The sequence below is a fragment of the Aptenodytes patagonicus genome, chromosome 23, assembly GCF_965638725.1.
Source record: "Aptenodytes patagonicus chromosome 23, bAptPat1.pri.cur, whole genome shotgun sequence".
In the NCBI taxonomy this organism is placed as follows: Eukaryota; Metazoa; Chordata; class Aves; order Sphenisciformes; family Spheniscidae; genus Aptenodytes; species Aptenodytes patagonicus.
The window spans coordinates 5,165,140-5,178,461 of record NC_134971.1 but is presented as its reverse complement, the minus strand read 5'-3'; the positions used below and the strand labels follow the sequence as shown (position 1 = coordinate 5,178,461).

Genomic DNA, 13,322 nt, shown 5'->3' with positions numbered 1-13,322 from the left:
TAGTAAAGGCAATAAAAACATCCGACACATTGGACAAAGGGCTGTTACGGAAAAGCCATCAGAGCCCACAATGAAGGGAAAAATGCACTTACTTCAGCTCCTGGCTTTCTGAAGTCAAGAGGGTAAGGAGATCCCACGCTAGAGCCTGCTTTTCATCTTCACTCCTGAATTTATTATAATATTTTATATGTTGCAACAAGAGCTGATCAAGGCAATCCAAGGCCTTTTCTTGGACAGAACTTTCAGTGTCCATCACAACAGGCACCACTCCATTTAACCAGGCCTTCTGCACTAGAACATTATTGTGCTGAGACTGAGAGAAACACACGTTGTATTAGAAACATTTTTAAATCATTATAGGATCCTATATGAAATGATCCTATCCTTTGAAAATAAATTTTAATAAACCCCAACATACTGCTCAACTAGCACTGCGATGTGGCAGCATATGGGACAATGGAACTTGTATCTCCTTGACGCCACGAGGTATTTGATCATATCTGTGATCAAGCTACCTGGTGCTTCTGCTAAAGTACTGTAATACTTTGTTTTGAAACCCTATAAATAATTATAACAGTATCGCAATAAAGCTGTACAGCAGATGATTTAACACAAACAAAAAAAAAAGCTTTGCTTAATATAAACCCTGTGTTCCAAGCCTAAGTTACTAACCCTTTGTGAATAAATAGAAAAGAAGAAAAAATATTGCAGTGCTATCATCTACACATTACATCTTAGTAAAGTGATTCAGATTTTTTTTTTAACTTGAGAAGGCCAGCAACATAAACATTTTCTCCATGACACGTAAATCAACAGCTAGGAAAATAAATGTTTCCAACAGTTGGAAGCATCCTACATAAATCAGAAGTATGTATAAGAATGAGTCATGACTTCCAAGTCAAAAGGTAATGAAAAAGATTAAAACACAGTCATAAAATGAAATTCACTGAATGAACAACTGACGTGTACCAGATCTGTCTGTTTCCTCCTTCTTTTAACCCACAGTTCGCTCATCTCAGGTCTGCATAAGAATTCATGATATTTTTTTCTCACCACAAGGAGCTCTGTTATAGACTGCAAGGCCTGCTTCCGCACAGAAACAGCAGGGTCCCGGCAACGATCTTGAAGAGTGGACAAATCTTCCACAGTACAAGGAATCACTTTGTGCTTCAGGATGTTCATAAAAACCTGGAAGTCAAATACCAGCATAACTTTGTTGGGAATACAGGCCACGTGCATTGGGTAGCAAATCAAAAATACAATCTACCCCCTACCAACTTTAACTAGAGATTAATTTATCTCACTGAGAGTGAAATATCACATTAACAATTTATGAGTACTGGGTACAACCAGAGATGTAGAATGAAGTAGAAAGCATTTTTTCAGTCATTCCGATTTTATAACAGCATTTGGATAGAGTGAATGTCACAATTTCCCCTTGAAAATAACGTGTCTCTTGTATGAACCATGTCTTTTACCTGGTAATAAGGAAGAGGGGATTTTTATTTTTTATTTTTAAATCAAAAAGCATCAAAACAAAACAACTGTAAAGCCTTAACTTGAGAAGCTCAAATCAGTGTGTGAACTGAGGGGGAAGAGTTGGGGTGAAGAGGGCTAACAGAGGAAGGCACTCAACAGCAGATGCGTATTTTTTAAAACGATGAAATTTCCATTGAAGCATACCTCTTTAAAAGCTAATGACTTCGTTAAAAAAATTGAGCAACAAGCAAAGTAATGCATACCTCAAAAGAGGCTGGATATAACCTAATCTCTTTGTTAACAAGGTCAAAACAAACTAAGCAGCTAATATGCTTCAGTTTATAAGGAAGTCGCTTAATTGAAATGCCTATTGACATTTGAAAAGAGCCTCTCTTTCTAAATGACGGAATAAGAGAATGTCAGCAAGAGTACTAGAAAAATTTTCCATCATCATGCTTGCATTATTTACTTATCAGGAGCTAGTAAACAAGACCTTTTTAAGGCCTGTAGGCACTCTGCAGGAATAGCAAGAAGCTACAGGTGGCAAAATTACATAGTTTGCTACAGTACTATGGCCTAATTATTTATTTTAACGGCATTCTGGGTAATCATTGAGAACAGGGAAGCATGCAAAAAACCACCATACCTGGAGAGCAGATTTCCTCACATTGGTTTTCTCATCCCCAGCTCTCAGTCTCAGCATGGCCATGACTTCTTTTCCTATCCAAAACAGTGATAAAAAGAAGTTACCCACACCACCATTTAGCAGCACTAACACCCTGAACACTGCCCAGCAGCAAGGCGGAATACAGCTCTGAACTCAACTGAGCAACAATTTGTGGCCCGAGACTTTCGGCGGGCAAGAGAGGAGGACTGAACAAAGCACAACAAAAAACCACCCAAAATAATTCAGAATGAGGCATAAGCCAGAGGGGAAAAAACCCCAAACCAACCATTTTTTCAAGTTCTTTCATTTGAAAATATATCTTAGGACATATCACAAAAGAAAGTGATATACTAAATCATTTGATACATGCAGCAAAAAGAAAAAAAAGAAAATCTGTAATTTCTGACCTATTTTTATGTTTTTCTACATAAAAGATGTTAGGCTACCTTCACAGTTTGAAAGCTCATCAGATGAATCATGCACAGTTCTAACAAAAGTCTGTAGCACAGGTAACCCTGCCATCTGTGGGACAAGCATGTTGAGGGCAGACCACGGACAAACGGATCCAACGCAGACCCAAGATAGGTTAACAGACTTGTATGCCGAGAGCTTAACATGCCTACAACCTTTTGTGAGTTATGCCTCAGAGCTCCACACAGTAGAAAGTATTAATATATGAACCGCTGTGTTTTATAGAGGGGAAATTACTCCATTTATGAACTGACTGAATTCCTTGAGGCTGCAGAATGGCAGCTGCAAAGAAGAACCCAAGAGTCTACAAGGAAACCCGAACACATCTCCCCTCCCCAAATGTAAAGTTAGGCCTCAAATTTTACTTTCCATATCCATACTTATTTCTGCATGTTCTTGGGAAAAACACGTAATTGAGACGACAGTTTATTAAATGACACACAACCGAATACACAGAGCCACAATCAATTATTTCTCACCTTTTGAATCATTCAAATGGACTACTGACAAGCTGGCAATACTGATTTCAAGCATTTTACCATTGCTTTTAAGGTTTCTATTTATTGCTGTTTGTTAGATTTCTTACAGCATTAAGTAAGATTTCCCAAATACATGCCAAATTCGGAGATCTGTTACTTAGAGAGATTCATGCGGAGATCCACTCTGTTGCCATTAAGAAACAGGATTAGTCATAGGGAACTAATCGAAAGTAGTCTGAAAATAAATGTTTACCAAAGAAAGCAAAGGGACTTTGATCTGCGCTTTCTTAATGGGCAGCTAACTGCAATCGCATCTTCCTCCTGAGAACAGCTTGATAGAAAAAGCACAGAACCTTTTTATTGCAAGATTTTGCCATTAAAGTAGTCCAGCTCTTGTGAAAGTGAACAAATCTGCTAAAATAATCACACTTTGCCAATTGACATTGATTTTACTCTCAGTGACATAAAAAAAGAGGGGGGAAAAAAACCCAACAAACCACCAACCAACCAAAAAACCTGAGTTCTCAATGGCTGAGAAGCATCAAGGGAACATAATGTTTGTATAGTGTTGGGCAGCGGTAATTCTGCAGTGCATACTTCACCCTGCAGATTATCCCTACCCTTCTTATCTTTGCCCTTGTGCATTTAGCACGTTCTGACTATCCTCCGCTAAGATTTATTTCGCTTCTAAAATATGAGCTGTTTGGTCTTCATAGAAGTGCAAAATTAGCACAGGCGTAAGCCAAACACAAGCGTGTGCCAGACAGCTTTACTAATGCACCCTGACTGACTCGGAGAGCCCTGTTATTTCAGCTATCCTCTTGAGCTCCAGACAGTCCTTTTTCATCCAATCCTTCTCTTAATTTGTTTTGCCAAGTGCCAAGTGTATGCTCAGCTGGGTATCAGATACAAAACCAGGCATCCTCTGCCACAAGGAGTCTGCAACTAAACAGGGAATACACAATACCTTAAGTGGCCTGGAGGACATTTCTATCTGAGAGAGCAGATTAATGAAATTTATCAGCGAAATGTTTTAAAAGAAAGCTTTCAGTGGAGAAGATTGGAGCCTGGCTCATGGAGATAGGGAGAGAGATCCCATGTGAAGAGCAGCATGAGACGTGTAACAAAGACACAAACGCAGGAGGTGAACTAAGCAGCGAATTGAATTGTCAGCAGTTCAAGAGGGGTGAACAGCAAGAACTGCGAGCACAGATACTGGCAGAAGCCTAAAGGTTAGGAAGAAAAGCTTTTACATGGAAGAGGAAAAGAAAGGAAGAGATTCAAAGAAGGAACATCGTGGCCATGAAAGCCAACTTTCATGCTGATTTCATGCTATCAGCAAATTAGAACTAGCTGCTTGCCGTTCTGCATCAGTCCATTTAACCTCGCACTCTGCTTTCAACTCCAGCCAATACCTGATGCTGCAGAGAAGTGAATTCTTCCCTACATAACAGTGCTAGTCAAAGGTGCTGTGTTTTATGTAGCAAAAATATATTAGTTCTTTGTGCACTGGAGCAAGAGATTTAATTACCTTTAAATTTATGGAGTTACAAGTTATCTCACAACAATTACCATCCTTTTTGGAAAGAATAAATTACCTGCTTTTCAACAAGTGTTGCCACCACATAGTACAAACGAACATCAGTATTTCAAGATTAAGTGTATTTTTCAGACTTGAGTGGAAATAGTATTTCTTTACGGCTGGCACTTCCACTCCTTTCATCACCCATAAGTGTTTTTTAAGAGCTCTACAGAAAGCTCTCTCCACTTTCTTTGAAAAAGGGACAGCGAATACGCACGCTTCAGAAAGTCTAATTTCAATTAAGGTTTTGAAAAGTTATCTGAAAAGGCTAGTATAATTTTGACGTACCGTCAAGCACAGCAGTATTGCTGCTGTCCGTCAACTCAATAGTTTTGAAAGTCGGTAAGGTCTTCAGTGGATGGTTGGACATAGCTGGAAGAAAAGTTGAAAGTTTAAGGATAAAAAAGGCATATGTTCACCCAGCAAGACTGTTCACTGTTAAACAGAGTGCCTCATGCATGCCCTAGGTTTTACAGCTATGCATATTTTTAGAAAATGGCATGCCAAGAAAAGCCTGAGACTTACTATAAGAGAATGACTCTATACCTTCTGCACTGACTATCAAACTCGCAGTGTTTGTGTTTGCTTCCAAGGCTGTATGGTCAGAGGCTGCCAAAAAGAAATAAAAAAAGAAATTAAATGAAGTATTTTAATTCCGGATATGCTGCCATTCCAAATTTTTTCAGGCAAGTAATCTAACCGTAGGATGCTATGTGCATACTTCAGAATTGTGCCATCTGGCCTTTACCACACCTGAGGGAGTTCAGAATGCCAATCACAAACAAAACAGCTTAGCAGAAGCAAAAGGCAACTCAAGATTTAATCAACTGTCAGGCAAGAATCAACTTTTTTTTTCCCCCCAATGAGCAATTTCAGTCGTCTGTAAATATCCTTCAAAGGTATCTCATGGAGGAATCTATTTAGAACCGATATATGAGAATAAACCCCTTCCAAATATAAGGCTTCATGAGTAACAAGACTCATCTATTACTTCTCATTATGACACAATACACAAGAACACTATGTGCAGATTTTTAAGTTCCTGACAACTAGTTCTCCTATCTCCCAGTAATTATTCCCCAGAACATTCAAGAAATGTTTTCACTATCTAATTTATCCATAATACTTACAGCTTTGTAGTAAGTCCTGTATACTCTCCAAGGTAGCAGCAGCTTTCATTTCGAGGCAGTGGGCAAAGCTGCTTAAAGCTTTGCTACGGACCACGGGTGCTTTGTCTGAACACCGGCCAAACACCATGACCTGTACTAAAAACTTATGCTTTAGAAACTTCTGATGATCCAGGGACAAGGAGCTGTCCAAGTTCCTCTCTGGCAGATCCAACAAAGCTAACGCTACATCAAGAGCAAACACTCTGTAGGCAATCTGTTTGGAAGAAAAAGCACGCAAGGTGCCCTGTTAATGTAAGCAAAGACACAAGCATTGCCTACTCAGTTTACTCGCTTTTAGGTATCAGTAATAACAACAATGCTATTCAGTACTGATATAGGACCCTTCATCTTCAAAATACTGCTGTATCTGAACCCTGGAACATCAAGGAGACGTACTTACTTTAGTGTTGCGTGAGTATTTATAAAGCCAAGCGATGAAGTCAGCAAACTCTATACAAGGGAGTTTATTCAGCAAATTCACCAAGGCCTGTGCAGCGTATGTGCGATAATCAGCCTTATCTGGGACCTGAAAAACAAGGGCAATTGCATGGTATGATATTTCGACACTCTGCTCTAGAAGCCAGAATGGCATTTTGGGGCTTAAGATAAATATTTTTTTATTTAATGAGGCGATATGGTCACATTCAGCAATGACTGGGAGAACAATCACAGCTTCCTTGGTCCCTACTTCAGCACTCGCCCGCAGTCACACAGCAAATTCCCCAAGGCAAAGGCGGAGCTTAGATTAAATCCAGAGGCAGTACTTCTACATGGCAGTCTTCAGATAGTTAGCTAGGCAAAGAGCTCTCATAATCCTCATTTTCCTCTACCAAAACAGTGGTAAAAGCAACTGCAAATTTTGGAAAAGTCAAAAGTAGGGTACAATCTATTGGGAATGAGGGGGGAAGTGTTCACCCTCAGTATTCTCCCAGAGAGTGACACTATTTTTAAGATGTCTGAAAACTCTCATAAAGATCAACACAAAACGCCATCAGGCTGTCAAGAAATTTGCAAACGATTAAAATCTTTTCATTCCTTACAAAACATTGTGAAAATGGATTTCCTAACTGTTACAGATACTGCAATGTATCCACACATGAGTTCTTCAGCTTAAGATGCAACAAAGCTTAGCATACCTTGGTACAGATATGTTGCAGTAATATTCGAAGAACAGGAAAAACAACTTCTTTCAGCTCATCTACTACAGAACTGCACAGAAGAAAAAGAAGCAAATTTTAATAAGGCTGGTTTTATAACAGAGCAAAAATCACGTCAAAGACATTCCTTCTGGAATGCATTTCAAAAGTCAAGAAAAGCGCGTGTTCTAGAATCACAAGTGCTAGTGCAACAGGATATGGCCAGGGAGCAGACCTACTTTCTACATTAACTTGGCTTTGCAGGCAGAAAACATTTCTTCCGATACCCTCCTACAAGTAGAAGGACAATATGAAAAGCTTTTTCGTTCTCAGTCTACTTAGTATATGTTGTCTGGGGATCTCTGCAGAAACCACACTTTCCAACAACATGGATCTTCACACCCGGGGAATAATAAACATAGGCAAAACATATCTTTAAGCAGGAGAAAGCAAAGAACTAAGGAGAAGTGAGCTCTATATTAATCTTTCATCTTCTTTACAATACTTTGTAGTAATCTACAAAACCTGAAAAACTGACACAAGCCAAAATACAGAAGGTAGGTCCCTTCCACTTTTCCGTCAAACAGAACTTACTTTCCCCTCCACCAGCAAGTTCAGTAAATTCCCATTACAGACATTTTAATTAAACTTCATTTGCACAAACAACTTCAAAGTCAGTGCCAGTTTGTCTCATCCCTTTATCAACTAAAGAGTGCAGCAAAGGAATGCCAGAAGAAAGAGCAGACATACCCAGGAAGGGTAGTGCCAGAGCTCTGTACTTCACCTGATGAATTTTATAGCCTGATTCCTGGCACTGATCACAGCTGATGTGATTGCAAGGACCGGACGCCTGGAACCCACACCACTTTCCAGCATAAGAATGACATTGAGGATTCTCTGGAAGACACAACGAAGAATCTGGAAAGAAAAGGTTATTTTCAGGTTCATTTCAGTAGCAACTGGAGCCCACGGATAAGCATTCTGACCAGGTTTATGAAATAATTCTGAACCAAACAAACTTAGATCCCAATAACAGCACCTGTCAAAATAGGACTCCTAGCAGAATAATTCAAAGAGGACCCATTAATACACACAACATCTTTCCTAGCTGTGGTGTTCTCATACAAGTCCAGTAAGGCCTAAGAAGGGCTTCCTGACACCACCAACAGATCCCCTCCAAAGCAGTGGACTTCAATTCACCAGACATTCGGAATTTGAGGAAATTCGTTGGGTTTTGCACAGGAGACACCTTAAACTAAATGTATGCGTTTACCGCCATGTGCACTTCAACTTTTGGAGCTTCCTCCCTGCCACACGTTTGGGACCACAGCATGCCTCATTATCCTGACATTCACTGAGCAAACAGGAGAGGCGGGGATGATGAGGCGGGTCTGGGAAGGGGAGCTACTACATCTTCTTGATACCACAAATGTCAACAATTCTGAAAAGCCTGTGCTGCCCTGAGAAACAAAGGACGTTGGCAGGTCTAAGGCTGCCAAAGCTGGGCAGACACTCAGGTATACATCAGGTTAGCGTGTACTAAGCTCCAGGCCTTCCTGACTAGACAGCCGCTAATACCCTGGCTTGCTAGCTCAGAACTAGTCCAGGTGGGTTTACAGAGACTCGCAAACGCAGCAGCACGGTCACACCCAAAGTTCAAAAGCCCCATCCATAGGAGCAGCACGCAGATAAGTGGGAGACGACACAGTGCGCTTGACAATTTAACAACATAAAAATGTAAAGCTGCAGACATATTTCTGGTAGAACTGGATGTTCCATGATGACAGAGTATTCTCTGAATGAGAATCAGCCCTGCTTACCATCATCTGCGCATAACACCTCCCCATCATGCTTCACTGCTGCACAACCCAATGCCACAGCACGCTACCAAGCAGTGCTGGAGCTCCACCTAGCAGGAAACAAGAAAATTCCAGGCAAAGGCAGTAACCTGGAATTCTCTTTTTTAAGACACAGAGATCTAACGCCACTGTAGCTATCCTCCGTTTTCAATTCATTTGCCACAAGAGTCACTGGAGTACAGCACTCAACGATCACAAAACGCATCATCATACAAGTCAAAGTAAATAAGGACTGGGGTGGAAGAAAGCATCTTGCCTCTGACCCAGCAAAGACATGCACACACACAAAAAATAAAACTAATGTAAATAAGTAAAAAACACGCAAGCAAAAATGACGTGCAGAGAAGGAAAGAAACAGCTACTCCTTTTCAATACAGCAGCGAGAATTTTAAAGATTTTGTCCAACTTTTACCTTATCTTCTGTACCATGTAGAGGCGAACACAGTAATCGCAGTCCATGATAGGCCAGCTCGGGAACATACTTGGCTTCGTTAACATTCCTAAGCAAAAGGCAGCAAAGAGATGTCTTCATCTCTCCTCACAGAAACATTTACTACAACTATTACAACTAAACGTGCTCATTGACTGGAAAACGTTCAATATTCACTAAATGTCGTTTACTGTTAGCTAGGTGGAACACGTTCTAATTATCTTTAGCGAAAGAAATCACTGCTTTCATTTTCGTATAAACAGGATAATAACAACACAAGCATCGAGCGCTTTACTTGTTCAAAGCACCGTATAAACATTAGGAATTATTCACTCACATTGCTGCTGAAAACTTGAACTCATGTACCGCTGGCTCAAAGTTTGTCATTTCAACAAAGATCTGCAAGGAAACAGAGCCAAGCTTAGTTAGTTCACATGAGGGGGAGACGTGCAGGTCTGCTCGGATGCTTGGAGGTCAGACCACAGAGGACTTGAGTCTAACGTTCAAACCACAGTGCCTCCCTTGAAGCAGAACGTAAGGAGACCCCAAAGCCCAGAGGCTCAACACCATGTGTCTTCCCCACGGGTACGGCGAGGGGTAAGCACCGCAGAACAAAACATGAACTGCCTGGCTGGCACTAGCCAGCAAGCGCTAAGCATAAGAGAGAGACATGGAGCAGGCACCCCCCTCCAAGATTTACACTGAGGACAGCCTAATCAGGGGACCAGTTAATGAGAGGCAGGGCTGCCAGCACTCCCGTGGCTACGGAGTGCTCTGCATCCACCAAAAGTTTGTGTTAGGGGACATAAGGTTCCTTGAGTTGAATCTTATTACCTGCAGGCAGTTCTGCACACACTGAGGTTTTTCTTTTAGGGAGAACTTAGGCAGAAGTCTCAAGAAGTTTTTCAAAAGAAGGAAGATCGAATTGCGAACTTGAAGAAGATCATCCGTTGAAAAGTAAACGTTTTCACAATCCCCTTCCTCCTCTTCCTCCTCCTCCTCTTCCAATATCTCTTCCATCTATATTGGTAGAAAAGAGAAACAGCACCATCCTGTCTCACAGCACTGGCTGATCTCTTTTGCACATTTTGGTGCTTCACAGAGTTCTCAGGCTAGGTCCTGCGCGATTTCACATGCAAAATTCTAAATCTTTTCTTTCAGATTAATTAACACACTTAACAGTGGCAAAAAAACCAAACAACAGGCAGAAAGAAGAAAGTTGTGTACAAAAAAAGAAAGCTCCGACACAGCCTATTCTCGTTTTGAAGGAGAAAGTCCATCAGAACTGAAGACAACTATCTGAATTCTAATCTGACACTTGGAGATTCATCTCAAGTAATTCCCATTGTGCCTGTGCCCTTCTTGCCTTGCTTGTCATGACCCCGCGGCACCGATGTTCTCTCAGGATTTCTGATGTGTAATCCTCAGTTCCGTTTAAAAAAAAAAAAAAAATCATATAAACGTTAGAACGAGCAGCTGAGTACAGCTAACCAAAGCATTTAGCCCTTAACTTCCCATCAGGAAGTCGGCAAGGAAACTCAAATGTCATTTGTAAGCTGGTCACACACTAACTTGAAGGTCTCTTGAAGAAGCTGATATAAATTAATTAGTTTCTCCCTCTGCTACTGAGCTTTCTAACAATGTGCCACAGACAAATAAGCTGTATTTTTTCTATTACTCAGCAGCCAGGAAACTGCAGCTAATGTTGAATCATCAGACCCCTGAAATTCCTAATAATAGGTAGAGGATCAGGAGCAGAGCTGAACTGCTGAATAAAAGGTTAAGAATTAAAAAAAGGGGTGAAAAAGAGGAAGGGTATCACACTGACCTAGAAGTGAAATAGCTTGCCAACAATTTGCTTATTAAGAGAGATTTATATCTGAAGGGATTATGCAAACACCTTACATTGCCATTCCTGCATGGTTTTCCTTTCTTTCTATTTCTTCTTGCATTGGTCTGAGAGCTTTGAGCGCGCATCTTCTTTCTTTTCCTCATCAGATCCAGTTCTCGAGGCCAACTTTTTGTCAGGGTGTGGAGACATTTATCAAACATCACTTGATGGAACAGCTGGTTAGCTACGCTGCCTGCCCAGAAAAGACAACATCAGCCATCTTCCAGACAAAAAACAGTGAGAGCATCAAATCATCTGGCCATCTCTCCATTTGCTTTGACAGCCAAATAGATGGCCAGGACAAAGGCATTGTCCGGGGAGCCTAAGAAAGTTCAGGTGAAGAAGGAAGAATTGTTTGAACAAAGCCAAACTGCATCAGGATGGCATGTCATCAGCGATGACATTCTCTAGTAGGATCACCAGCTGACTGACCCCTTATAGCCGGTAACGTGCCGCACAACAAAGATCAGCAAAACCTAAACCTAAGTAGAGTACGTGTTAGCCTTGAATAACAAAGGATACTGCTGTGAATCACCTGCTAGAAAACTCCAGCTGCTGGTCATTTTAAACACAGACTTTTGTTTTCACAAATGAACCTGTCCAAAAGCACCGCACAGTGAAATCCTCTCTAGTTGCAGAGCAGGAACAGGAATAAGCTTCTGCCTTCGCTGCATATTATTGTCAAACTGGAGGGATATGTGCGGTTCCTGCCCTGTGTACCGTGCAGGCTCCTCTGTCACCCTTGCCACAGAACTACTAAGAAGATGCGTGGCAACGCAGACCCGGGCTGAGACCATCACGCCATGTTATGGCAGACCAAGCTGCTATCAGACCGTAACAGCCGTTCAGCACTCAACACCATGGCTGAGTTTGATCCCCAAGGATTTCAGGGAGATCAAGCGAAGGGTTCAAAAGCCGTCACTTGTTCCACCTGGAATTCTTATAAATGAGAGCGAGCTGATTTTGCCTGAGCGACGTTTTATCCAACAATAAAGAGGCACGCCCCGTCACTCACCTGGGATTTCCAGCAGTAAGAAGTACAACCCAGCCGCATGAAGAGCGTAAACCCTCTGCTGTGCATTAGCTCTTTTACGCTGGCCCGCTTGGACAAAGTGGTGCAACACGGCCACGAGAGCATGATGAGAGAAGTTGTTTTCAGCAAACAAGGTCCAGATATTCTGAGGCAAAATAGGCGAGTAAGAGTGAGAAATCCCGTAACAACATAGCTCTCTGCCAATAGCTAGTAGTCACATTTTAACAGCTGCCGCTGCAACCAACCCCCTGCATATATTATATCATGTCTTTCTTTAAAATAGGTTTTAATAATTATGTTATAGTACATAGTACTGTGTATAATTTATATGATGTTATATTAAAGATGCTTTCTAAACTCGGGAATGGCTTCCCTCCGAAGCACGTCTGACCGGGATTCCTTAGTGCAGCCTTAGAATATTTTGTCATTTGGGAGGCGGGGCAGGCCTGAACGCCAGAGAAGCGCAGGCCCCGCGCCTTTGCCCCGCAGAACACGGCCCAGCGGGGTCGGCCTTACCTCTCTGCTCTCCCGGTCCTCCCCGGCAAACGGGGACAGGGACCGGTAAAGCCAGGTGAAAGCACCGAGCCCATCTCCCGCGATCTCCTCCGCTGTCCTGGGGTCCAGAGGTTCCGCCTCCGTGAAATCCAGGTCCCAGACCGCGTTCGCCCAGGCTGAGGGGGGGGGGAAAAGGGTTTACAGGCGTCAGGCGCGAAGCTCCCTCCCCGCGCACGCTCCGCTCCGAAGAACGCTTCGGACGCGGAAGGAACCGAGCGAGGCGCCAACACCGGGTCCCGGAGGACAGCCGCCGCCAGTCTCAGACCGGGGTGCCCCCCCCCCCGCCGCCCCGCCGGCCCTTGCCACCCCCGCACCCCGCGGCTGCCCCTCGCCCCTCCGCCCCGCACCCGCGCCGACGTCACGCAACCGCCACCCCTCCAGGGCGCGCGACAGCTCGCCCGCCGCCGCCGCCGCCGCCATCCCGCCGCCGCCGAGCCCTTCGAACCGGCCAATCGCGCGCTCCCGCGGGCCGCAGCCAATCCCCGCGCGGCGCCCGCCGGCCTCCCGGAAGCGGCCGGGCCGACCCAGCCCCGCGCGGCGCCGACCGGAAGGCGGGGCGGGAGCGGGAGCG

At 43.0% G+C, this 13,322-nt stretch overlaps 1 protein-coding gene across 1 annotated transcript in view; it reads right to left on the bottom strand.

Moving 5' to 3' along the window:
• Positions 1 to 13,154, bottom strand: part of NCAPD3 (non-SMC condensin II complex subunit D3) — a 28,962-nt gene extending 15,808 nt beyond the window's left edge. Inside the window, exons 1-16 of the mRNA XM_076358512.1 lie at positions 13,099 to 13,154; positions 12,713 to 12,867; positions 12,179 to 12,341; positions 11,178 to 11,356; positions 10,107 to 10,292; positions 9,610 to 9,671; positions 9,255 to 9,342; positions 7,768 to 7,901; positions 6,984 to 7,056; positions 6,248 to 6,373; positions 5,809 to 6,061; positions 5,225 to 5,287; positions 4,967 to 5,050; positions 2,126 to 2,199; positions 1,054 to 1,188; positions 93 to 313 (exon numbers count right to left, since the gene is read on the bottom strand). Of these exons, the coding sequence (XP_076214627.1) occupies positions 93 to 313; positions 1,054 to 1,188; positions 2,126 to 2,199; positions 4,967 to 5,050; positions 5,225 to 5,287; positions 5,809 to 6,061; positions 6,248 to 6,373; positions 6,984 to 7,056; positions 7,768 to 7,901; positions 9,255 to 9,342; positions 9,610 to 9,671; positions 10,107 to 10,292; positions 11,178 to 11,324 (1,646 nt within the window). The 5' untranslated portion in view covers positions 11,325 to 11,356; positions 12,179 to 12,341; positions 12,713 to 12,867; positions 13,099 to 13,154. The remainder of the gene's footprint in view (positions 1 to 92; positions 314 to 1,053; positions 1,189 to 2,125; positions 2,200 to 4,966; positions 5,051 to 5,224; positions 5,288 to 5,808; positions 6,062 to 6,247; positions 6,374 to 6,983; positions 7,057 to 7,767; positions 7,902 to 9,254; positions 9,343 to 9,609; positions 9,672 to 10,106; positions 10,293 to 11,177; positions 11,357 to 12,178; positions 12,342 to 12,712; positions 12,868 to 13,098) is intronic.
• Between the last annotated feature and the right edge of the window lie 168 nt (positions 13,155 to 13,322).